The sequence below is a fragment of the Colletes gigas genome, unplaced genomic scaffold (genome assembly GCF_013123115.1).
Source record: "Colletes gigas isolate AHSC1104 unplaced genomic scaffold, ASM1312311v1 Colletes_gigas_Sc00019, whole genome shotgun sequence".
Classification (NCBI taxonomy): Eukaryota; Metazoa; Arthropoda; class Insecta; order Hymenoptera; family Colletidae; genus Colletes; species Colletes gigas.
The window spans coordinates 5,248,364-5,275,738 of NW_025106648.1; the positions used below are offsets into that span (position 1 = coordinate 5,248,364).

Below are 27,375 nucleotides of genomic sequence, written 5' to 3' on the forward strand. Positions count from 1 at the left end.
AAAAGTGCATCACTAAATAATATCGTTATCGGAGAAATTACTAGAAAAACACACACTTCTTGTAAAGCGAGAATAATCGTTTTCCATCGGTAATGTATATTTCAATAAATCGAGAATAATCGTTTTCCGTCGGTAACGTATATTTCAATGAAACGAGAATTCTCGTTTCCCGTCGGTAACACAGTTACAGCGCCGATAATCACGAAACAAAACAGTTGCAAATGTATTATAAAATATTCTAACTCGTAAGTCATCTGTTATGAAGTCTCTAAAGAGAAATTGGACCATTATTAGCGTTTCATCGATTTATTTCATGACACGGGAGTGAAAAATCTGATGCATGTATACGTCATTTGGTGTCAATATGTTAATAATAAAAGAAGTATAGCATAATTGGAATATATTTTCAAGATGGATAAAAAACTATGGCAGAGAATGGGAACAATTAACACTGCATAATATTATATTGAAACTAATAAATTTCTCTACTGCAAACTATCAGTAATAATGACGAAGAGAAAAGTATCTGAAACTTTGGTCTAATCGAAGAACGAGATAAAGTAACGATTGTAGATAGTAAAATTATTAATTAAAAAGTCGCAACACGGGAATAATCGTCTTCTGTAAATATCAATTTTAAATCTTAAAATTCACATGCAATAGTTACAGATGTAACTTTTGGACTCATAAACAGCACATTTTTCTTTTCTCTTGTCTTCAGTGCAGTTTATATTCTAAGAAAGTATCGCTATACTATGAAATATTCTTAATTATATTCATATTCGGTATTCCGAATTTAAAATTTCTAAAATTTCACGTTACATTTTTTAATTTCGAAATGGTCGAAAAATTGGCACGAAACCATAATATTAATATGGAAACGAGTAGATTATACGATTTACTCTGAAATATTAACATATATTAATCATGATTGCAACGATTGAATATTTGCTGAAAAATTTATACAAAATTGACATTTTTTTATTTTGAAAATTGAGTCAGGAATGTCAAAATTACGGTTCCTCCTCTATTGTTATTGGTTTACAGGTCATTTGTCCCTATCATTTGCGATGTTATAAATTAGATAGCGCTTTTTTTAATGGTTTTGAAAAAATCTATTATTTTCTATTTATACAGGGTGTTCGGCCACCCCTGGGAAAAATTTTAATGGAAGATTCTAGAGGCCAAAATAAAACAAAAATCAAGAATATCAATTTGTTGATTGAGGCTTCGTTAAAAAGTTATTAACGTTTAAAATTGCGCCTGTGGATAGGCAACCTACGTACAGCTGCGTGCGCGCGATAGTGGTTCTCACTCAGCATGAGAAACTTTACTTACTGACTCATCGACAGCTTTATCGCAGCTGTTCGCAGATTCCCGTTCTACAGGCGGACCTTTAAACGTTAATAACTTTTTAACGAAACCTCAATCAACAAATTGATATTCTTGATTTTCGTCTTATTTTGGACCCCAGAATCTCCCATTAAAATTTTTCCCAGGGGTGTCCGAACACCCTGTATGCACCGCATACAATTCCCTAGAAAACACCAAGTGGTCGAAAATGATCCAACGATACCAATCGCGCGATCAATTTGTCAAGATATCAGCCGAAGGTTAAACTGCACACGCGAATTTAAGATACTCCAAGGTTTGAACGCGTTGATTGTTCCAACCCAAGGAAGCTTTGTAATTTTTTTAATGGGTTCCAAGTACATTGACTGATGAGAATTTAAAATAATTACAATAATCGAATGGAAATTTTCAATACACGGCACGCGTGTTTATCGTAGAGTTGCGAGATTAATCAAACTCTTAAATAATCACGGATTTGTTATGATATGCTTCCTCAACTTGTTGAATTACACGCGATACTTCTTAGTAATTTAATCGAGAACAGCTTCGAACTTTGATTGTAAATCCGTGCTCGTACGAAATCGGTATTTTCTACAGTATTCGATGGAATATCGCACACTCAGCGCATTAATGTAGCGATCCAAAGCATTGAACTTTCTATGTATAATTTTAGAAGGTCCCAAAGTTACTGTAAATCCGATAGCAAGTACGCGTTAAAATGGATATATAAAAAATTCTGATCGCTAGTCTTAGATTCTACAGTCTTAACTCGAGAATTTGTCGTACGGTCTGTTTTTCATTACTTATATATATTAATGTACATTAGCAGGCTGAAGTTGCGATATTTTATTAACAGATCACGAAACTTTTGCTGCTTACGGAAGGTAAACGAGTTCTGAATACAAAGTAGCGTGCATTCCCTTCGATAAACACATTTTCCAAAAACAGAAGGGTTCGTACTCATCGGTTTCTCGACTTCCCAGCGTTCTCAATGTTTATATTCACTTTTATTTATACGTTTCTCCGTGCGGCAATACGTGTCGCCTAAAATTCTACTAAATAACTTATGTACTTCTTCGTCGAGCGTTTTCGTTCCTCCGTTATCTAAGTACAATATATATACTTCTTTAAATATATATTTAATATATTCATATAATCCATCGCCGGTACACAAATTTCGTGTATCATCGGCGATATCTAACAACTTGATGGAAGGTGCCAATTGAGTCCGTTCAACGACACATTTTGATTATACTTCTCGCCAGACCTGAGCAACTCGCAAGCATTTTTAACGTAAAAAATCTCTTCGAAATTGAAACATAAAAAACATTGAAATAATTGTTTCTCGAGTTTAATCTAGAGGTTTAGAGTTCTGGACGCCTATAGTTTTATAGTTCTACAGTACTAGAATCCTAGTGTCCTAGAGTCCTAGATTTCTAGAATTCTAGACTGCTAAAGATCTACAGTTTGAGAGTTCAAAAATCTTGGAATTCCGAAGTCCAGATAGATTTAAGCTCTACAGTTCTGAATGCACAGAGTCTTAGACTCCTGGAGTTCACGGCTTCTACAATCCTACAATTGTAGAGCCTTTGAATTTTAAAGTCCCAGATTTCTAGAATTCTAGATTGCTAAAGATCTACAGTTTGAGAGTTCAAAGGTCTTGGAATTCCAAAGTCCTGATAGATTTAAGCTCTACAGTTCTGAATGCACAGTCTTAGACTCCTGGTCTTCGCGACTTCCACAGTCCTACAATTTTAGGACCTTGACATTCTAGGAATCCTTGATTTCTAGAATTCTAGACTGCTAAAGACCTATAGCTCAAGAGTTCATGAGTCCGGGAATCTCAAAATCCTGATGGTTTTAAGCTCTACAGTTCTGAATGCTTAGAGCCTCTTAGACACTTTGTATTCTCGAATTCTACAGTCCCACAATTCTAGGGTCTTGGAATTCTAGAGTCCCAGATTTCTAGAATTCTAGACTGCTAAAGATCTACAGTTTAAAAGTACATGAGCCCGGGAATCTCAAAATCCTGATGGTTTTAAGCTCCACAGTTCAGAATTCTGAAAGTCTTACAATCCTAGTATTCTCGAATTCTACAGTCTTATAAGCCTAGAGTCTTGGAATTCTAGAGTTCCAGATCTCTAGAATTCGAGACTGTTAAAGATTTACAGTCCAAGAATTCAAAAGTCCTGGAATTCCAAAGTCCTGATGGGTTTAAGCTCTACAGTTCTGAATGCTCAGAGTCTTAGACTCCTGGAGTTCACGGCTTCTACAATCCTACAATTGTAGAGCCTTGGAATTTTAAAGTCCCAGATTTCTAGAATTCTAGATTGCTAAAGATCTACAGTTTGAGAGTTCAAAAGTCCTGGAATTCCAAAGTCCTGATGGTTTTAAGCTCTACAGTTCTGAATGCTTAGAGCCTCTTAGACACTTTGTATTTTCGAATTCTACAGTCCCACAATTCTAGGATCTTGGAATTCTAGAGTCCCAGATTTCTAGAATTCTAGACTGCTAAAGATCTACAGTTTAAAAGTACATGAGCCCGGGAATCTCAAAATCCTGATGGCTTTAAGCTCCACAGTTCAGAATTCTGAAAGTCTTACAATCCTAGTATTCTCGAATTCTACAGTCCTATAATTCTAGAGTCTTGGAATTCTAAAACTCCAGATTTCTAGAATTCTAGACTGCCAGAGTTCAAAAGTCCTGGAATCCCAAAATCCTGACGATTTTAAGCTCTACAGTTCTGAATTCTCAAAATCATAGAGTCCTGGTGGTATTCTCGAATTGTACAGTCCTATAGTTCTAGAGTCTTGGAATTCTATAGTACAAGATTTCTAGAATTCAATACTCCTGGAATTCCAAAATCGTAATGGTTTTAAGCTCTACTGTTCTGAATTCCCAAAGTCTTACAGTCCTGATATTCTCGGATTCTACAATCCTATAATTCTAGAGTCCTGAAATTCTGAAGTTCCAGATTTCTAGAATTTAAGATTGCTAGTGTTCAAGAGTCCTGGAATCCCAAAATCCTAATGGTTCTAAGCTCTACTGTTCTGAATGCTCAGAGCCTCTTAGACACCTAGTATTTTCGAATTCTACAGTTCTATAATTCTAGAGTCTTGGAATTCTAGAGTTCCAGATATCTAGAATTCTAGACTGCTAGAGTCCTAGAGTCCCGATGATCAAGACTCCTGGAGATTTAAACTTTTACAATTCCAGAATCTTGAATTCTCGGATTCCTAAAATTTGAAGGTCTTTGAGTCCTACAGTTTCAGAGTCTTGGATTCCCAGAGTTCTAGAAACCTGAAGTTCTCGAATCCGTGAGTTTCAAAATTCTACGATCTTACAGTTCTACGATCCTAAAGTTCCAGAGTTCTAAATTTCTTTTGAAAAAATTCCATTTGCTTGAATTTCTCGCATAATTTTCTAGAATGATTCGAAGTGTTGGCCTCCAAACAATTTGTTACTTGGCGTGGGTTGCTCGGCCCGGTGTATGGCGTACGAGACGCGCGAATATCGTGCTGCTTTGATTTTTGTCTTATTCGACCGAGAATTTTTGGGGATCTTCGATATTTCCACGGTCGTCTGGAAGGCACAATCTCGACGAACGAGATAACGTTTCGTACGCCATTTGCAATCTCCAGATCGTTCGAAGCCTGTCGAGTGGTTCTTGCATAGTTCATGGAAACCCGCCAACGCTCGTGAAATGAATTTTTACGATAAATCGTGTTTCCTTACCTCGATTTCGTCGCAACGATATCTCACGATACTAGAATTACTAAAAAATTTGGTCTTTGAAGTAGCAAACGCGAATCGCGATGGCGTTTCCTCCCTGTACAGAACACATCGTCGACTCGTTCGAAGGAAACAATTTTAATCCTACGGAAAAGTAGACGCAAAACATTACGTCCTCGACGAATCGCTAATCCCTTTCGCGGGCCGTTCAGCTTTCTAGTACCGCTATAAACGAACGCATCGTTCGCGAACACGTAAAAAAATCCCACGTGATCTGTAAAGTCACACGTAATTCAATCATACGTACGGAATCGAAAGCAGAGGCAATCTCGCCCCTTGTTTCCTAGAAATCATTTTAAATTGAAAACCGCATAGAAAATCCTATCCGTAAGAATATAAAATGATTCACATGACGTAATATGCTTGGGTATCTCGTTTCGCAATAAAGTGTTTGAACGTCTAACGTTTGATGTGTAAATATATCAGAGAACTCGAGTATAGTCCTGTCTTCCCGTCGCTTATGCTACTCCACTTTTGTACCGCAGCAGCTTCGAGACACTTTACTCTTCTGGACGCAACAGTTTATTTAGATACAGTTATTTTATAGACTACGTGTTTCCCGAAAGGAAGTTAATCCATCTATCGTCCTTCCACGAGAAGAAGGCACAGCGTGTTTACATCCCCACTCTTGCTGCAGACCGCTGATTGGCTGTCACCGATTTTCGTCAACGTTTTCGACCAATACCTGCGAGTCAGCGGACTACAACAGGAGTGGGGATGTAAACACGCTGTGCCTTATTCTCGTGGAAGCACGGTACGTTCCTTTTCCATCGTTCTCAGGAATAGTCTTTGGCAATATTGAAAAATTAATAGAACGATTAAAAATTAATAGAAATTCTCACTGCGATTGTCTTACGACTGCGAACTAAATAACAGTAGTTACATGAATGGAAGATCGTGAATTCATAAGTTCTAATTAGGTTGTAACTTATAATATTAGGGTTCTGTATAAAGGACGTACATTACACTAGTTTCCTAAATTAGGCTGAATGTGCCAGCATACAACTGTCATTATTATTTATAATAAAAACAATAATTCGAGAAAGTGATGAAAGTAATAAAGGTAATGAACGAACATCTCAGAAAAGCATAATACAGTAGAAAAAAAGATTGTTGAATCGAAACAGCTACTTGTAGACCAGATAATCTGCAAACATAATCTGTAATATTAAATAAAATGTTACGAAGATCAAGCAAACATAATGGCTTCTATAAATTATATGTATTGAGAAATGCATATAGAAATAGAATATTTTTTTGTTCTTTCTTCTTAGCACAAATGTAAATTGAAATATATTTTTCGACCAAAAGCTGAAGCTATTTAGCGAGTTTTATCCTATGGAGGATTATGATTCACAAACTACCTATTACTATCTATTAATTTTATGTAAAGCTTAATGAATTCTGATCAGTTTCAAAAGTCCTTGCTTTGTGAAGGTAAAATAATCATTAAGTGATCAAGAGAATTCAATTGTCAATAGATTTTATGCAAATTAAAATCAGCAGTGCTGACATCTTTGGAAATTATTGTCAAATGGTTTTTGATAAAAATCTTTTCCTAAGCCGATGGATTTTTCCAGAGTTCACAAAGTATTTTTGTTTCCTATACACTATTGCTTTAAAGTCTGCAGTTCGATTTTTACAGAAATAAAACTTTATACTAAAAGCACATTATTTAGGAATGCTACTATATAAAAATTGAATATTGTTAATACTTTTTAGAAGAATACTACAAGTTTGAAAACTGCTCTTTCTCGAGAAAACACGAACTACATATATATTAAGTTTGATCATTTTGCTGGAAATGTGTCTCCTAGAGACCAATTATCTAATTATTTTGATTTCGTTACTGTTTAGCTGATAAGCGATCATATCCTTTCATTATATATAAACAAATTTTCACTCCTTCAAAGACATTCGCAGAAAGAGGTCATTACATACAATTTATATCTAAAATTGTATTTAAGTGGACCAATTAAAAAATTCGACTTTTTTTTTCATTATCTTTTCAATAAAGTCATCTTTCCTAAAAGTCGCAAAGTTTAGGATTTAATAGCCAAAAAGGTATGATAAAATAGTTTTCAGTTGATTTAATTGTTTCAAATTTCGTTCACATTAAAAAATAAGTCAAAAACGAATCGGATCTTAAAAAGAATTAGAAAGAAGATGAAATTGATGAAGTCTATTTTTTGAAGTCATTGCACAACATATATATTAAACGTATTTTGAAATTGCTGGTTTTAAGCGTAATTTATTCAGTTTTCTGTTCTTCTGAAGGCTTTATTTTAATACGTTGACAGCCATGTCTGGGAATGTCTTCAACATTTACTCAAGTTACAGTATGAACAACAGAAACATTCAATGGTTCATGTACTTGTCTTTTTATGACATTCTTAATGACATTATTATTTGAAAGTTCATTCGCTCTAAGTGTTTGAAAGGAAAGCTATAAGCCCAAAGCTCGGTTATAAGAATAGTATTTTCAGTAAAATGTTCACATACGAACAAAAAAAGATTAATTTATTTTAATGAAATGTTCCAATGTCCCAATACTGTAATAAAGCAAAATGTTATAATCCGATTACTTTTTGTTATTTTGGAAAATGAACTTAAAAGAAAAGATTATGAACCCAGAAATTTTAAAAATTCCAAAACTTTGTCTACAAATAATGCGCGATCCATAACATTTATTTTTCATTCGTGTTATAATTCACTTTTAGAGAGTGTTATAACTCTTGAATTATTAGGTTTAGAGCATAAGTAACTTTTTTGTAGAGATTAAAAAATTGCATCAAATAGTCCAATAAGTTTGCTTTATAATATTTTTTTGTACCTCCAACTACTTTAGAGATATAGCTCTTCTCAGTTTCTCAGGACGCCTTGTATGCTTCCTGAATGTTTAATATTGATTTTAAATTCAATAAATTGGGTGACTCATTAACTTGGGTGAAACGTGATAACATTCTGTAAAAGTAAATTATGGTAAAAGTGAAAAATAGATATTATGGAAGACCTACTCTACTCGTACACAAAGTTTCATGATTTTTGAATTTTCATGCTCCCAAACTTCCTTTGTTAACCCTTTATAACCCAACATCTCTCTAGAGTCATATAACTATTATCTACATTGTTGAAGTTTGATTTAATCCTACTATCAATATGTATCATTTGTAGTTTTTAAAGTAATAGTATGATCTATAAACAATCAGTATACAACAATTATTTTACAGTATCTCACACTAGGTTAGGTACAGTTGAAAATTTGTGTTTATTGAAAGGAAGATGTTAAAAAATGACCAAAGTATCGTTCAGAAACATAAAGTATTGATAACGCATCATTTTTTAGAATCCACTATTATCTACTGCAAATATAATGGGAAAGTTATTAAAAAAGTAATTAAAGTGGAGAGTTCATGGAGTAAAAAGTTGGAAATTGTTCAAATACTTTACATATTCCTAACTTTGAATTAAACGCATGAAATACAAAACTTCAACAATGTTTTAATTATATTAAAACTGACAAAACTGTTAATTACATTCTGTTTCAATAAGGACGCAATATCTGTGAAACTTAATATCTAAAGAAGGGGAACCATATTAATATAAACATTTGCAATCTCCTTCGATATGCATTGACCTAAAATCTTTTAGTTACAACTGTAATTTGTACATCTTTTCGGCCTGAGAAATTATGTCTCATCAATGCTTTAGGTTACGGAGCAATACAAAATTTGGCCATTTTTTAACATCCTTGTTTACCTATCAATTTATATTTTCTTAACAGTATTTATTAATGGTCATATACAGTGGCGGCTCATGAAAGTTTATAATGGCGGCTGCAACAATAGAGACATATTTAATTCAGACGTATGTAAGATGCCCCAGAGCTTTTGTTTCAATTTTTTCCTGTAATTACAGGCTTGAAAATTTTATACTCGATAAATGTTTCATTAAACTTTTTTCATTTCTAAATTAAACAGAAACAAAAATCGCAAAGTATTAATCCGACGATAATGATAATAACAGCCACAACGACGTTAATCTCACTAATTTGCGTTCCTCGTGTTGTCAAAAACAAATGACGCCTTACTCATACCTTCCACTATACTCAATTCCTATACAGATCATAGCTTGTTATGGCTGCAACGAACGCAGCCTCGAAGATGAGTAATAGTAGTGATATTTTGATATGTACAGTGAAAACTCGATAAATGTCATTACTCCGGGTCCGGTCAGGAGCATTTATGGAATAGGAGAATCGTTTTTCAAATTTAATTGTAGTTTGCCGACGCCTTGAATGTAGAAAGAGTCAGTAGCTAAAGAAAAAAGAGGGACTGAAAACCGGATTTATTGCCCCAGTTTGCACAAAATCTGTAATTGTGTGCCAAAACGTGTTCAATTTCGAGTGAAATGTCTCAGTGAAATTAGGGAAAGGTATTTAATGGCACCTCCAAAACATATACGTACTTGTATCTTCGCAAGATCAGTGAATAGTACATTTATCGAACAGAGGTAGCTAATGAAACCTACTATCTCATAAGTAGACTGCGGATCTTTATGCAAATTCACATTTTTATTAATAAAATTAATGAAACGGAAGCTTCGCAGAGGGCTGTCTCAACCCCTAAATATAATAATTCGTATCATACTTTAAGTATTTCTTATATTTTTGCATATTAAATACATTCTGTAGTTTTTTGAGGATTAAAATTTCCCATAAATGCATAAACATCCGCAGTCTACTATAAGTGTTGCAGTTGCTGATCACTTACGGAACAGTAGAAACGTTCCGTTTGAAAATAGCTACCTTCTATTCGATAAATGTACCCAGCACTTTGATCTCCCCCACAAGATAGTAAAATTTTTATTAATAAAAAGTAAAAAAGGCAATAAAGATTTTTAAAGAAAGCTGTTACATCTCCGGTTACACTTCGCCTTACTGGTTCAAGGGGGATCTCTCTAGTGGTGGGGATAAAAATGTATCATTTACGGAACATCTCTTGAGGACATTTATTGAGTTTTCACTGTACTACCTAGAAATTGAAGAAATTGGTTAGGAATTATCGGTTTGTCGAAGAGCTCGTTATAAAGAAACTGAAACCAAACGATGTTTACTGAATTACATACTCTAGATCTACTGCCACGATCACCAAATAAACGCGACATACAACTAGGAGCAAAACTGAACACACATACGACATTTTAACAAAAATAATTTTTTATTCAATATTTGTATGTAGAATATAAAGGAAACAAAATATTTAATATTATCTACAATCTTTTGGCTTTATAAAACAAATTTAATATTTGTGATATCATTATTATTTTGCTTCGTACAATAATTGTTCGTGTAGTTGGTTTTGCACAGCAACTAATTTTTAGTAAACATTTCAAATTTTGGTACACTCAATATTTCGTCTATAAACCTTTAACCTTGATAATTCGATACATTTAGATATACTTAATACTACATTTTCGCAATATTCTGGTGCAATAGAATCGCGTCAATATAACGTCATGAAACCATTATCTAAAGATATGAAGAATAATATTATTTTCCAATCAAAATTGAGTTTATCAACGCAAGTAATTACTAGAAAATTTGCTGTTAGTCAGGGAGTTATACATAAAATATAAAGAAAATGTAATGTAGTCCCTGCATTTTTTGGAGGCCATGCAAAATTATTATCTTATCAGGACAAGAGAAGATTGACAAGATACATTACTTCAGAAATTGCAACAATAGCATCAATGATTACAAAGCTATAAGAAAGCGATGTTGGAAAGGAAACTAGTAAGTGGACAGCTCGAAGAGCATTTAAAGGAGCCAATTTTACAGCAATTGAGAAGAAAAAATGCCTGCCCTATCAAAAAAGAATGTCAAGGCCCAACTGAATTTTCAAAGAAAACATTTAAGCTGGAATATGGAGCAACGGAAAAAAGTAATTATTTTCAACGAATCAAAAATCAATCTAATTTTATCGGATGAACATTGTTGGTGTTGGTAAAAGCAAGACGAATCTCTTTTGCCTTGTCATGTGAAACAAACAATGAAATTTGGTGGTGGTTCACTTACAGTGTGGAGGTGTATTACTGCATATGTTGTAAGTTCAGTATATCGAATAGAAGGTACAGTGAACCAGTATACGTATAAGTATATTTTAGAAAAACATTTACTAGAAACAATTGAAAATATGTTGGTACCAGAGTGTGATGATGTATTCCAACATGACAACGCTTCTAGGCATTGTGCGAATAGCATGAAGAATTAGCTGCAAACTCAACTATTTCAAACCATGGAATGGCCTGCTCAAGACCCAGGCATAAACTCGATTGAAAATGTCTGGGCATACTTAAAAATGAAATTGGAAAATAAATATAGTGCTCTCTCAACAACGATAACTGATTTATGGCATAAAGTGCAAGAACAATTGTATTTTATTACACCAGAGTATCACAAAAATGTTGTATTAAATATGTTTAAACGTACTGAAGCAATTATCAAGGTTAAAGGTTTATGAACGAAATATTAAGTGTACCAAAATGCAAAATGTTTACTCAAAATTAGTTGCGGTGCAAAACTGACTACACGAAAAAAAATTGTACGAAACGAAATAATAATGGTATCACAAATACTAAATTTGTTTTGAAGAGCCAGAAGATCCTAGATAGTACTAAGTATTTTGTCTTTTTTGTATTCTGATATGTAAATATTGAATAAAGAATTATTTTTGTTAAAATGTCATATGTGTGTTCAGTTTTGCTCCTTTACTGTGGATCCTTATGTAAATTCATATTTTTATCAATAGAATTAATGAAATGGGAGCTTTGTAAAGGGTTGCCTCAACCCTTAAATATAATAATTCGCATCTTATTTTAAGTATTTCTTATATTCTTGCATATTAAATGCATTCTGCAGTTTTTTGATCATTTAAGTTCCCCATAAATGCATAAACATCCACAGTCTAATTATCAAATAAAAAAAAATAATACAACAATTTTAGATTGGCATTTAATTTTATTTCACCCATTATTTTAGGAGCTGCAGTTTTCCAGCCCTTACGGACGAGCCGCCACTGGTCATATTGTATATTGCGTTTCAAAAGTCAAATATGATTTGGGTTATAGAAGGTTAACTATATCCGCGTTGCACCCAGTACCCTTATATTTACATTCCTGAAAACGTCTAGAAATTATACTTCGATCGGGAAACACTTGAGCCCACGAAAGGGTTAAAGATCCGCTTAAATTTCGCTACCTATAGCGCCTACGTGAGGACTGTGCCAACGAGGGGTGGTTGGCTGTCCGCAGTACATGCCAATAGACGTCGGAGCGACGAGCTCGTTGCTAGAGTCGTCGAATCCTACCTCCTCGTTTTCATCGGCGTCGAAAGTCCTCACGGTTGTAATTGCGGTTGCAGTGACCGCAGCCGTGTCATGCGTCGCAGTCGTCACTGCGGCCCCGTTCACCTCGGACATTCGATCTGTACTTACGTTGGTGCCTTCCGTGTCGGCGACTTCCACGTTTCCACCGTTCTCGCCCACCATGTTCACGAAGAACTCCGATCTGGAGAACCTGCCAATTTCTGTCGAGCCGAACGCCTGATGGAACCCAGGCAACGGCTTGCTGACAGTCTTCTTCTTTGGCTCGAACCTCTCCACGGATCGTCGCGGCTCGCGCTCCTTCTCGCGCGGCACACTGGACTCCCGCTGCTAAAATAGAAAACGTTTAGAACAACGGTCCAGTAATCAGGCATGTCCCAGTGATCGAACGCTTGGCCAACGCTTGGTCATGGAGTACATACAGGGTGTTCGGTCACCCATGGGAAAAATTTTAATGGGAGATCCTTGAGGCCAAAATAAGACGAAAATCAAGAAAACTAATTTGTTGATTGAGGCTTCATTAAATTATACGAGTAGGAGCTTACATCCAATGTATTTTATTGGCCCATTTCTCTGGAGCTCTAGACTCCATTAATACGCACTGTTTGAATTGTGAATAATTAAAATCCTTCGATCCGTCTAGAAGTTATAATTTTTTAAACATACGCATGAAATTTCGGGGAAACATTTCTGGCCACACAGTATATTTTCGGTAAAGAATTTTTTTCTCGAAGATGCGTCGGATTTTAGGGGTGTGTATATTCACAAAAAATGATTGTAATTGACCCTCACAATCGAAAATAATTTTTTCAGACTGATTTGAAATTTTTTCTTAGCCGAAAAATTTCATCATCTTACCCCACGTCGATTTTTCTTAAAATTTCGTTTTTGATTTTTAGTAATTTTGTTTGACGCCCTATAGAAAAGTTGTTTAATACTTGTTTGTAGCTACCTATGAGCTCTACTTCCAGACTAAATTTCAATGAGATACTACTACTATTGTAGAAGTTATGGTCGTTTGAAAATTGGACCAGTTTTAGGGGGTTTTTCTCATTTTGCGGAGTCAAGGAAAAACTTTTCGAGTATTTTTTGAATTTTCACATATTCTTCGCTAAAATATGCGTAGTTTGCATTTTGAAAAATTAAAATCGTCCAATCCGTTCAGAAGTTATGACGTTTTAAAGATACGTATGAAATTACAGAGAAGCATTTCTGGCCTCACATTACATTTTTGGTAAGGAATTTTTTTCTTGAAAATCCGTAGGATTTCGGGGGCATGTGTAATGACCAAAAATGATTGTAATTGACCCTCGCAACCGGAAATAATTTTTCCAGAAAGATTTGAAATATTTTTTTTCACCGAAAAATTTTATTTCACTTTATGGGGTTAAGGACCAACTTTCCAAACATTCTTAGAATTTCTACATATTCTTCACCTGAATACGCGTTGTTTGCCTTTTAAAACATTAAAATTCTCCAATCTGTTCAGGAGTTATGATGTTTTAAAGATACGTATGGGGGAACTATTTCTGGCCTGAAATTATGTTTTTGGTGTGGAATTTTTTTCTCGAAAGTAAGTAGGATTTCGGAGGTATGTGTATTGACAAAAAATGATTGGAATTTTTTTAGAACGATTTTAAATTTTTTAATTTCGCCAAAAACTTTCATCAATTACTCGAATCTTTTTCTCGAAAGTGCGTAGAATTTTAGAGGTATGTCTGTTCATAAAAAATGATTGTAATTGACCCCCGCAACCGAAAATAATTTTTCCAGAATGATTTGAAATTTTTTAATAACTTTTTAACGAAGCTTCAATTAAGAATTTGATATTCTTGATTTTTGTCTTATTTTGGCCTCTAGAATCTCCCATTAAAATTTTTATATCTGCTCTGTCAGTTGGACGTTTATTTATATTTCCTGCCAGTTCTCGCTGAACGAAGTGTAATCTACAATGTCATAGGTTTGGGTTCAATTCTCGACTGTCATAGAATCTTTTTTCAAATTTATCTATTCTAATTAATGAATATTGCGTATAAAATGCTGTAATTATATGTAAACAAATAATAAAGCTTTAATCGCAAATATCTCGATAATCATTGATTATTTGCCTCATAATGCTTTATACAGTGGTTGCTCGTTATGATTTCCTACTTTTTCCCTCAATATTATTCGAGTCATCTCACTAATTCCTAGAACTGCTTGGTACTGGATGAATTCCCATGTTATGTATGTTATCGAATGAATCACCGAAAGAACAAGAATAAAATTATTATATTTTCCAATTTATAACCATGAAATTATTTTAATCGCAATGCTAAACTTTTTTCAATGGGAAGTTACCAAACGAGGCCATATTTACTCCGACAGGTAAGAATTAGAAAAGGAATTCAAAATAAATTGTATACTTTTTACGATACCAATGTAAATAAACTAAGAAGCACCAATAAAAGAATGATTATATATAAAAAATACATAATATTTTTGATAATAATAATCTATTAAAACCTTGAAAAAAGCTCTTAAGAATAGGAAATGTTAGAAATTAAATGAAAAAATTCATAAAATAATGTTGACAATAGAATAGAGTAGAATCTTACAGACCTGATCAATGTTTACATATAAGACTAATTAGACTTCCTCGAAAACGTTAAAAATGAAATTTAAAAATGAGAAAGAAGAAATGTATGTACAAATGAATAATCCAAATTATCTTAAAAAACTGATTCTGATTTGACCAAAAAGCTCACTTTTGGATGGATGGCATTGCCAATAAGCAGAATTGTCAAAATTTGGACAGATGTTAATTCTCAGTTAACACTAGAACTACCAAAGCAGTCAAAATGATCTATTCGTAATTTCTAATAGAACTTGTTAAAAGTTTACTCGACTGAATTTTTGAAAACCATAATTTTCTATAAGAGAATGAATAAACACTTATTTCCATTGCATTGTACATTTCTTCACGTATATCGTTTTAATTTCTTTGGTACAAATAAATACACTATAATTGTCGGTAGTTCTAGTATTAATAGTCGAACGACCCTAATACTCACAAAAAACTACTGTGTAGTGTGGTTCTTTAATTGATGTAGTAATTGACTTTTGTTTTTTTTTTTCAAAATTAAGAAAGAGTAACTGTGACTGCTACTGGCGAGTATTGCTGTTTTGTGATTTCATCTTTTCTTTAAAACGCATGGATTTAATTTGCCTGGGATGTAGTTTCAACAAGATGATGTTATATGTCATGCTTTTGCAGAAACTATCGCTTTATTCAAATCGAAATTAAATGATAACATTGTTTAAAAATCTTGTCACTTGGCGCGATTAGAATTTTTCTCGTGGGGTCATGTTAAGTCTCATTTATTCGAACAAGCCACGAAGCTGAGATCATTCGTGTTATTAGTAAAATAAAGTCTGAGAGTCATCGGAAATTTATCGTATTTCATCCATCAAACGCAGAATGGTGGCCATTGAAATGATATTGTATTTTTTTAGATTATCTTTTTTAGTTTTCATTTTACTTCGATTCAAAGTTCTATCGTTCTTATTCAAAAACACTGTATTCATAAACCTCAAAGTTCTGTGGACTATAGTTTGAGAAACGCTCTTTTGAAACATCTCCCATCGAGTGAAATATTACCGTTGTCGGCGCTAAGTTATCCATAGAGATTCCATTGTTGATGGAACTTGGCTCCCACCTAGGCCCCTCATCCTCGCGACGAGCCCTTAACGAGGGTGCAGAATCCACAACCGAATCGACTGATGATTCGAGTAGTCTTGGCATCTGAAATAGATTATTGCGTTTTTCAGTACCCCAACGTTCAAGCACTCGTTCTGCTGCTATTATTTATACAGAGTGTCCCGTAGTGCGCATGAAAACAATTAAAAAAGTTCATATAAATATTTGGGGTGATCCACGCAATTTGTGCAGTTCTACAACTTCCAAAATATGCGTTGCACGAAAAAATTTTGTATACAAAAGTTGCACGGTTTAACCCCTTAACGCTCATATTTTTCGGTTTAACCAAGAATGATCAATTTTCTTTATTGGATTTGTTTCTAAAAATAACGTATAATTTGAAGGAAACCAATATTATCATCCCTTAAACCGTCAGATTAAACAAATATCGTTTTTCAAAGCAGTCAGACTCGGGCATGAATGTTAAGAGGTTAAAGGGGTACATTATCTAGTGCATTTATTTATTTTTACAGGTGGCGGCTTTTCGAAGATTTGCCTTACTATATTTTTTATATCAAAATATGGAAGAATATCGAATTCTGAGTAAAAAAGTATTGACCTTTACTAGCTCTAAACCTAATAGCTAATGAGTAATTTCACGTCACTTCTTGAAAATTTTCTTCACGTAATATTAAATAATGAGTAGTAATGCCTAATGAGTAATTTCATTTTATTTCTTGATAATTTTCACTGTTCTACAGAAATCTCAGATAAGGTTGGGTCTCCAATTTGATATTACGTGGAGAAAATTGTCAAGAAATGAAGTGAAATCACTCGTTAGCTACTAGGTTAAGGGTTAATAAAGGTCAATATTTTCTTACTCAGAATTCGATATTCTTCCATATTTTGACATAGAAAATGTAGTATTCTATTTAAATAAAGAAAGTTGAATATTAAGAAAGTTAAATACACTATACAGGGTGTTCGGCCACCCCTGGGAAAAATTTTAATGGGAGATTCTAGAGACCAAAATAAGATGAAAATCAAGAATACTAATTTGTTGATGGTGACTTTGTTAAAAAGTTATTAACGTTTAAAGTTCCGCCTGTACCGAATTTTTTTCTAGAAAGTGGGTAAGATTTCGGGGGTAGGCCTATTCACTAAAAATTATTGTAATTGACCCCCGCAACCGAAAATAATTTTTCCAGAACGATTTGAAATTTTTTAATTTTGTCAAAAAATTTCACACCTTCTCGAATTTTTTTCTCAAAAATGGTTAGGATTTTGAGAGTATGTCTAATGACCAAAACTGATTGTAATTGATCCCAACAACCGAAAATAATTTTTCCAGAAGGATTTGAAATTTTTTTTCTTAAAAATTTGATTTTCATTTGTAATAACTTTGATTAAAGCTCTACAGAAAACTTGTCTAACACTATTTTGTAGGTACCCATGAGCTCTGTTTCAGACAAAAATTTCAATGAGATACCTTTACTATTGTAGGAGTTATGGCAGTTTAAAAATTGGACCAATTTTAGGGGGTTTTTCTCATTTTGCGGAGTCAAGGAATAACTTTTCCAACATTGTTAGAATTTCCACATATTCTCCACTAAAATATGCGTTGTTTGCATTTCGAAAAATTAAAATCGTCCAATCCGTTCAGGAGTTATGACATTTTTCAGGAAAGCATTTCTGACCTCACTTAGGTACGAAATTAAAATTTTTATTAGTTTACAATTGGACGATGACAATTAATTGTAATATTAATTCACGATCACTTACAATAAAATTATTATGAAATAATTTTTTGAAGAATAAAAATTAGGGAACCATTTCTGGCCACACATAAGATTTTCGGTTAAGAATTTTTTTCTCAAAAGTGCGTAGGATTTCGGGATATGTCTATTCACCAAAAATTCTTGTAATTGATCCCTGTAACTAAATATAATTTTTTTAGTATGATTTGAAATTTTTTAATTTCGTCTAAAAATTTCAGCACCTAATCAAATTTTTTTCTCGAAAGTGGGTAGGATTTCGAGGGTATGACTCTTCACCAAAACTGATTGCAATTGACCCCCACAACCAAAAATAATTTTTTCAGAGTGATTTGAAATTTTTTAATAAGTTTTTAACGAAGCCTCAATCAAGAAATTGATATTCTTGATTTTCGTCTTATTTTAGCCTCTAAAATCTCCCATTAAAATTTTCCCCAGGGGTGGCCGACATTCTGTATAATGTACCTCTTTAAACCATGCAACTTTTGCATACAAAATTTTTTCGTGCATATTTTGGAAGTTATAAAATTGCACATATTGCGTGGACCAGCCTGTTTGTCTTATTTAACCTTGTTTTCGAGTTATAGCAAATTCTATGTTGGAATAATTTTTTCGAAAGATGGAAATAGTTACATTGATTCCATTTAAATATTTCCAAAGAGAATTCAGTTCTTGACGTCGAATCTTGTATTTTAAATCTGCGAACGCTTCCTGTTAGTATCTTACGTATAAATAATTAGAACAGTAGGTGTCACATTATTGAAATACGTGGGAAATGAAAATGAAGAGTTTTTTTAGTCAAGAAATGATAGATATGAACTTAATGTATGGGCTTGCCATGGGTGAAGAATACCTGAACAAATAGAGAGGGTAAGACAGCCAATTAATTATTTTGAACACTTCTTGCGAAGTTAAGCAAATACAGTGTGTTAAAAAAGAAACTACAACTCGAGAACAAGATTAACACTAGAACTATAGCGAGGTCGTAAACTAAACTCTTGAGGATTGAGACCGACTACTGTTGCGGCACTTAGGGCCGTACATCTTGCTTGAGGGTGCCTTTCTGAATATCTTTTTGTGCCCGTAACTGCACTACTTTTTTCATTTTCTACATGCATATATTATAAGCAGGTAAATAAAGATATTAAAAACTTGAATAAAACTTTTATCTGATACGATACCTTTGAAAATGGTTTTCTAAAAATGGCGACGTTAGATAAAACATTTCTTCGTACGGCCCTGACTATGGTCTAAGGCCCTTAGCTGCTCGTATTTCTGTCAATTCACTTGTTTCGGGAGCTGAAACGTGTAAACTTTGACACCTACTCGAGTTTACGACCTCGCTATATTGTGGGCCGGACTATACCAAAACAGTCAAAATAACTTATTCGTAATTTTTAATAAAACTTGTAAAAAATTGACTCGACTGAATTTTTGAAAATTTACCATAATTTTCTATAAGAGAAAGAATAAACATTTATTTCCATTGCATTATACATTTCTTCACGTATCTACCGTTTCGATTTCTTTGGTACAAATAAATACATTATAATCGTCGGTAATTCTAGCGTTAAATAGGGCACTTGTTTGAATGAACTTTTTTTCTTGTTTTTTGCATAAAATGAATCCCATGTGCTACGAGACATCCTGTATATATGTATATTAAAAAAAAGGAGACCTGGTGCTCAGGAGACGAGTATGATGCCCTCACATTCTCTACATCAAGTTTGTTTGGAACGTACTGCAACCGTGATGTTTCTTCGGGAAATCCGCAATGTCTACCAGGCAGACGATCTCGTAACAGAACAGTGTGTCGTGGTCCACGAACGCCCATACTTCGTGGCATAGTCGGAACATCTGCAAAATCGAAATCAAGAGTTTTTTAAAATTAATAACGATAATAACTTTCACATTTGATCAATTACAAGACATTGAAATAAAAATTAATTTAGTTTAATTTACTTGATCATCAAAACAGATTAATGCCATGATACAGGGTGTTCTCGGATTAGGAATAAATCTACGCTCGCGTCGGTATTTAAGTTGACGCTTAAAATTTTAATAAAAAAATCAAGAGTAAAATGTAATGAAAATAAATACAAAATTAAATTATAAGAATTATATTCAGTTAATCTTTAACAATAACAATAGCACAAATAATTTCTATTATAACTATTTTTTCAATTTTTTTGAGTCGAAAATACAAGTTTTATGATTATTATGATATTAATACATTGACTACCACGTCACCTATACACAGGGTGTCTGGCCAACCCTGGGAAAAATTTTAATGGGGGATTCTAGAGGCCAAAATAAGACGAAAATCAAGAATACCAATTTCTTGATGGAGGCTTTGTTAAAAAGTTATTAATGTTTAAAGTTCCGCCCGTACTGAATTTTTTTCTCGAAAATGCGCAGGATTTCGGGGCTATGTCTATTCACCAGAAATGATTGCAATTGACCCCCGCAACCGAAAATAATTTTTTCAGAACGATTTGAAATTTTTTTTTTCCATCGAAAAATTTCACACCGTCTCGGATTTTTGTCTAGAAAGTGGGTAGGATTTCGGGGGTATGTCTAGACACCAAAAATTATTGTAATTGATCCCCGCAACAGAAAATAATTTTTTTAGAACGATTTGAAGTTTTTGAATTTAATTCTTAATAACTTTTTAACGAAGTCTCCCTCATTAAAATTCTTCCCAGGGGTGGCCGAACACCCTGTATATGGTGACATGACTTTTCACTAAGGAGCTAAAAAAATTAATTTTCAGGAGTAGATGTTAAAGAAAATAAATAAATCTAGATAAGACTCTTGAATTTTAACGAGGCTATAAAAATAAGTTCTATGACAAATTATGGGTATGCAAATTTCCAATTGTCTAAAAACAAAATTCCATTTTTGTGAACAATTTAAAGGGTTTGGGCTGACAGTCAACGCGTTAAACTGGACTACAAATAAATGTTTACAATAATTCGATACTTTATCAACACTTAACCGCAACAAAGAAGTGGATGAAGATTAAGGCAATATTCTGTATTCACAAAAAGTCACAATTTCTATCATTTAATTCCACACTACTTATATTCTCAGTTCTAATAATATTTCTTTTCTCTTTGCTACAAACAAAACTGTGTGATGAATTTTTTACCAATTTAATATTTTAGTACATTAATATTTAAGTATTTTATGCGTAAATTATAACTTCTTAGTGTTTTCTCTGATAAATAGTTTCATGATCAATTTTAGTTAGATGAGGAAGTTTGTAATGACTCATGACATTCACCTCGTAAATTATCCGAGAAAACGCGTTGTTCAGATTTTTATTTTGAATGGTTGAAAAAGTACAGAATATAGGAACTTGGGTTCCACATCATTTGAGCTAACTTAATTGAAAACCCCCATGAATCTCAATTGTTAAGTTATGGACACACTTACGCGGTAATACGCCATGACAAAATTGGCCCCATGGTCCATGTCCATGCGAACTTTGACTCTGAACGCTCGGGTGAAGGATTCCACCCATCTGCGCAGGATGAGACGTCCTGGGATGCTGATGAGAACTTCCACCGTTCTGTAATTGGTAATTAAGGACAATGAGAGGTCATGCTTTGAGTAAATTTGTAAGAAAAAACTAGACTCAAGACGAAAGAGAAAGATATGTTCCCCAACATTTTTTTGATTCGTGCTCCATCTCAACATCTCAAATCTTTTAATCCCCCCCCCCTTACTCTCCAACATAATAGTAAATCAAGATTTCGAAAAGTATAATACAAATAGGTACTTCAAACGAAAATAAAATTAATATAATTTTCTAATTACCCTCAAAAGTAACTTAGCTAACTTGCAATTTCTCTATTCGAGACATAGCGGTAAGTTCAGAACATTGAATTGAAACATTTATTTCAGTGTAATAGGTATTATGATTGCATGTTAAGATATTAAATCTGTTATTTTCACCCTCTATTACTCTTGACTCAGTGCTACCCTAGGAGAGACCGATGATTTAAAAAAAAAGAAATTAATGTTTCGGTATGTAGATAGTTGAAAAAGTTAGAAATAGAAAATGAAGATTAGAAATAATGGTTAGAGATAGTGTTGCTTTTATTACATATTTTACAATTAAATTTTCTTGATCTTAGGTAAAAACTTGGTTCCAAGCCCTATATCCTATCTTTAGAAGTGTATTAGTTCTTTTTTCATTTTGAATCGGCTAAAACGTTACAATCGTCCCCAATCGCATTTATGAACTTTAATTATCATTAATGGCACGATCATGAGTGCTATGTAACGATGAGTATTTCTTTGTAAAAAATCAAATTAAAGATTTGAAACAAGAATTATATTTCAGAAAAGAAAGAAGAATTATATTTGCTAAGAGAAACTTGTGTTAATATTCGTCATATACCGGATGTCCAATAAGCAATGGTATGTACAAGCACAAGTGTGGTTATTTTACATCAAAAAATGAATCGAAAATATGAAATAAAATTTTTCTATTCGAGGCTTTGTTTTCAAGGAAATTAACTTTGAAAATTTGTGGGAAACGCGACGGTTGCCTTAATACTACGGACTTGGTCGTAGCATTCTGAATTTTGAAAAACAAAAGATGTAAAGCAGTATCGTTTGTATTGGACAGTTAAGGCAAATTATTATAAAATTCGAAGGATTGAAAATGTAAACTGTTACATTGGAAAGGTTTATTGGAATTTATTAAAAAGACTACGATTATGTGTGCACCAAAATCGGCAATATTTTGAGGAATATCTTAAGTGATAACATTATAACAAGCAGATTAATAAAAGAATCTGATTCGAAAGTGAACGTTCAATTTTGGGTGTAACCACGAATATCGATTAAAATTAATTCGAGTAGAGATACATGTAACAGACAAAGAAATCTGGTAAACCGAGGCATTCTGGTGCTCACACCCAATAAATTTTCCAAGCCATTTATTTTCAATAAAGCCTCGCATGAAAAAATTTTAATCCACATTTTTTATTCATTTTTTCATATAGAATCGTCACGTTGGCGTTTGTACCGATAGAGTGGACCTTATTTTTGATTATCGAAATTTTTATGTGCGACCCCCAGGATTTGTTCAATTTGATAACAAAATAATTCCTGCAAAAGGGGAAGCCAATAGGACAATGAGAAAGGGTACTCGAAGTTTGGGAATTTCAGTAATTTACTCCAATCCTATCTGTAACTCTATTTTCAAATTTCGGATGAAGAAGTTGTTATTTTTTAATAAAAGTGTCATTTAATTATAACATTTATCTAAAGAGACAACTATAAAGAGCTCATAAAACAAATGATTATTTTTCTGGGCGAAACTCCATCTACGGGAATTTTTCGAAATGAATTTCTCTTAAGTAATGAGGAGAAACTGGGAATTCAAAGTATTTGTATTTTTTTAATCTACATTTTACCTTGGATTCGTACCACCGTAACAGCAATAGCACCACGATTAGATTTCGAATTTTTAAATAATTTATATCAATACAAACACATTGATGAAACAATAAATAATGCAACACTTCAAAAATTCTGCAATCAATTATGGTATTTGTCACTAGAGAATATAGAATTTTCTTTCTTTGACTTGGATATTTCTGCAGAAATGAAGAAAAAAATGTTTCGAGCCCTTGAAAACGACTGTCAGCAAAATTTAAAGAAATTAATTATGCGTATAAAAGACGTAAAACAGTAAACAAAGGTTATTATTGATAATTTCATTTCTATCCAAATGTTTAAATTTTTTTTCTTGGTTTCAAATACATACAGATTTTTTACGTAAAGACACAGCGTTATGGGAAACAGATGATAATTATAATGAAGCGATACAAATTGTTCACAATTAACAACTAATCAACGATGTAGAGGAACGATTGAACTAATGAAAAAATATATGGTTTGTATTACGGAAAATGAAAAAGAAAAACAGGATAGCCTACAAATTGTATCAAAATATAAACAACCTTATAGATAAAAAAACACTAGAGCAAAGGTAGCAATAAATATGAATATTTACGAAGTTATTTCTAGTGTCTTGTACCTCTTTCCTTTACATGAAAGTTAATTTTAACTTTAAATAAAAATTGTATTTTTACGTTCTCTGAGATTATATTGTTTTCGTATGAAATCATACGACACTAAATATTCCATTTATCGTTTAAACAAATTCTTTTAAATTTTAATAATTGACTTTTTTCCGCTATGATACATTATAATTATATAGTCTAAATTGTCCTGTACTAATCAAATAACGTGGTAAAATTAGTATTTTCCCCTCTTTAACACGTTCACTGACACATCAAAACCGTATAATATTCTGCACAAGTAAAATTTTGATTCTAGACCATTGTAAGCTACATAACCTACAATTTGTTTCAGTACTTATTTTCGTAATTTTGTTAAAATTCACAAATTCTATTTAAATTTATTTCCCTCAACGTCTTAACTTGAGAATTAATTTTTCTAATATCATATAAATCCTGTTGCCCATATATGGGTGACGTGGCAGTCAAAGTGTTAATGAAATTTAATTTTTTTCATAAACAAAACCGTTGTGTCATGTCTTTTTGTTATCCAATCAACTTGATTTTCTATAGAAATTATTTGTTCTCAAAATGGAACAAATTGGGGTGGGTCACACGATCATAATTTTGAAAAAAATTTTTGACCAAGAGTAACTAAGGTCCACCCTACTGTACGTCGAATATCTGCGACATAATTTTGAGGTGTGTTTGGAGTCATTATCTTCTAGGAGAATAAATCCTTGACCCAACAATTTTCTTCCTGATGGAAGAAAATTCCATACGACACTATATGTATATTCCATTTATCGTTTAAACAAATTCTTTTAATTTTGAATAATTAACTTTTTCCCGCTACAATACATTATAATTATACAGATTTTAGTCTAAATTATCCTGTACTAACCAAAGAATGTGATAAAATCAGTATTTTCCCATCTCTAATGAAACTTAATTTTTTTACATAAACAAAGCCATTGTGGCACGTCTTTCTCCTATCCAATCGACTTGATTTTTTGTAGAAATTATTTGTTCTCAAATCAATTCGGTCACACGATTGAAATTTTGAAAAACATATTTGACCAAGAGTAACTAAGGTACATCCTATTGTACCGCCGACTGCCATACACCCTGGTGATACTTTTAGATATTTACAGTGCTACAACAGTCATCAGTCTCTCCTACTATTTGGGCAAAGAAAGAAGGATACCCACTTGATAAGGATGCCATTTCTGGCCATCGGTGAATTCAGCGTACTCCGCGATATTTTCTTGTCTGCGTAACTCCCTTTCCCGATTGACGTCGCTAAAATCAACGGACGGATATCCGCTGTTGGAGAACGCGGCGTTACATTCCCCGGCCCCCGCAGTGGCCATGCTGGCTACAACCTGATTTCTGTTCACGTCCTTGCACTTGTCCATTCCACGTTGATGCATCGTGCCCATGACTTGCAATCTCTCGATCGGATCGCCAACGTTGCCGTACCAATCGGCCATTCGCGGCGAGTGGATCGGTTTTGGGCGTTGCGCCGATTGAAACCACGGCTCCACGACTCGATCGGACTCCACGGTGGCGTTGATGGGTAACCCCGGCGTTGACACGCAGCCAAAACGATGCTGGTGGTCCAGGAAACCGGAAGACGCGACCGGGCCAGCGACCACACCTGCCCGAGCGATCGCGTTTTGAAGAATCGAGCGTCTCGAGAGCTCGCGACTCTGTTCGCGCATCGCCTTCCGCAGCCTCGCCTCCTTCGGATTGTACACGTAATCTACGAACCAGGCATACATTCATATAGCGCGTACAAAAGCGTTTAACCTTCGTCTATTATGGTAGCAACGAACGATTCCATTGTATGAACAATTAGATAAGAAGCGCAGGTTGTCCCTGAAATCAGAGATGAGCAAAAATTCTTATCTGCATACAAATTTCGCATAAACGGACAAAAGATGACGAAGAGGACGACTCTCCGCTCCTTTTTCTCTACGATCGAATTATTAGGTTGTTCGAGAAAATCATAGTGAAATGTGGGTGATATTCAAACTCGGTAGATTTGTAGAAAATATATATTTTTTTTTTGTATTATATGCAATATTTTCATCGATTTCGTAATCCCTTTCTCGAAGAACTTACGTTTCATTTTCTGCGACGAATCGCTCTAGGTGGTTCTTGCGATTCTATATTGAGCTTAATTTTGTTGCTTTGAAAAAATTTTTCTTCAGACGAAATATAGAGTTGTATAACATTACCTATTTTCTATATATACTATTTGTAATGTAAATGTAATGTAAAGATTTTTTTAAACATTTTATTTTTTATTTGTATATGTTGTTTTTTGTATTTGGAAATTGAAGAGTGTTTATATTACTTGACATTGTAAACAAAATCCAAAGATATGGTTTTTAACACAAATCACATTAATGACCTCGTTTTAAAAAATTGATGAAAATGTACAACTTACAATGTTTTAATTTATTAATATAATATTTAGTACGTGTATGATTACTTCTTATGACTTCAACATTCCACTTTACTCCTTGCTAATTTAATAATAAGTTCATCACTAATAAGATCGGAACTATTCCTATATCTCTAGACATTTTCTATGATATTTAAATCGGTTGGTAACACAGATATTGGAAGATTATCAATACTTTGATTACGAAACCACCCTTGCAGCACACGTTCAGAGCATCTTGCGGTGCTACCACGTTGAAAAAACCAACTTCTTTGTTCTACAACACAATCAATTTTAACCAAAGCATTCCTTAAAATATTTATATATTATTTTACCGCTTTGCATTTGTCTCCCATTATTGCCAAATCAATGACTTTGAAATAGAATCCGCACCCCATATCAAATGGAACCAGTACATCCCTGAAGTCAAGACAGAATTTTTGTCTTCTTTTCATAAATCATGATGATAATATGCATACTTGTCTGATATATGCAAATTGAAGGTTTTTTCATTCGAAAAAAATACACTATATCATTCATCAGTCCAATTCATATACAGGGGGTTCGGCCATCCCTGGGAGAAACTTCAATGGGAGATTCTAGAGGCCAAAATAAGACGAAAATCAAGAATACTAATTTGTTGGTGAAGGCTTCGTTATAAAGTTATTAACGTTTAAAGTTCCGCCCGTACTGAATTTTTTTCTAGAAAGTGGGTAGGATTTCGGGGGTAGGTCTATCCACCAAAAATTATTGCCATTGACCTCCGCAACCGAAAAGAATTTTTCCACAATGATTTGAAATTTTTTAATTTTGTCGAAAAATTTCACACCTCGAATTTTTTTCCGAAAGTGGGTAGGATTTCGAGGGTATGTCTAATGACCAAAACTAATTGAAATTGACC

The 27,375-nt window shown here is 33.5% G+C and overlaps 1 protein-coding gene across 1 annotated transcript in view; it reads right to left on the reverse strand.

Annotated features, from left to right (window-relative positions):
- Positions 1 to 10,550: 10,550 nt before the first annotated feature.
- LOC122400671 overlaps positions 10,551 to 27,375 on the reverse strand; it is a 35,133-nt gene continuing 18,308 nt past the window's right edge. Inside the window, exons 3-7 of the mRNA XM_043402248.1 lie at positions 25,234 to 25,787; positions 21,420 to 21,555; positions 19,660 to 19,838; positions 16,168 to 16,311; positions 10,551 to 12,857 (exon numbers count right to left, since the gene is read on the reverse strand). Of these exons, the coding sequence (XP_043258183.1) occupies positions 12,390 to 12,857; positions 16,168 to 16,311; positions 19,660 to 19,838; positions 21,420 to 21,555; positions 25,234 to 25,787 (1,481 nt within the window). The 3' untranslated portion in view covers positions 10,551 to 12,389. The remainder of the gene's footprint in view (positions 12,858 to 16,167; positions 16,312 to 19,659; positions 19,839 to 21,419; positions 21,556 to 25,233; positions 25,788 to 27,375) is intronic.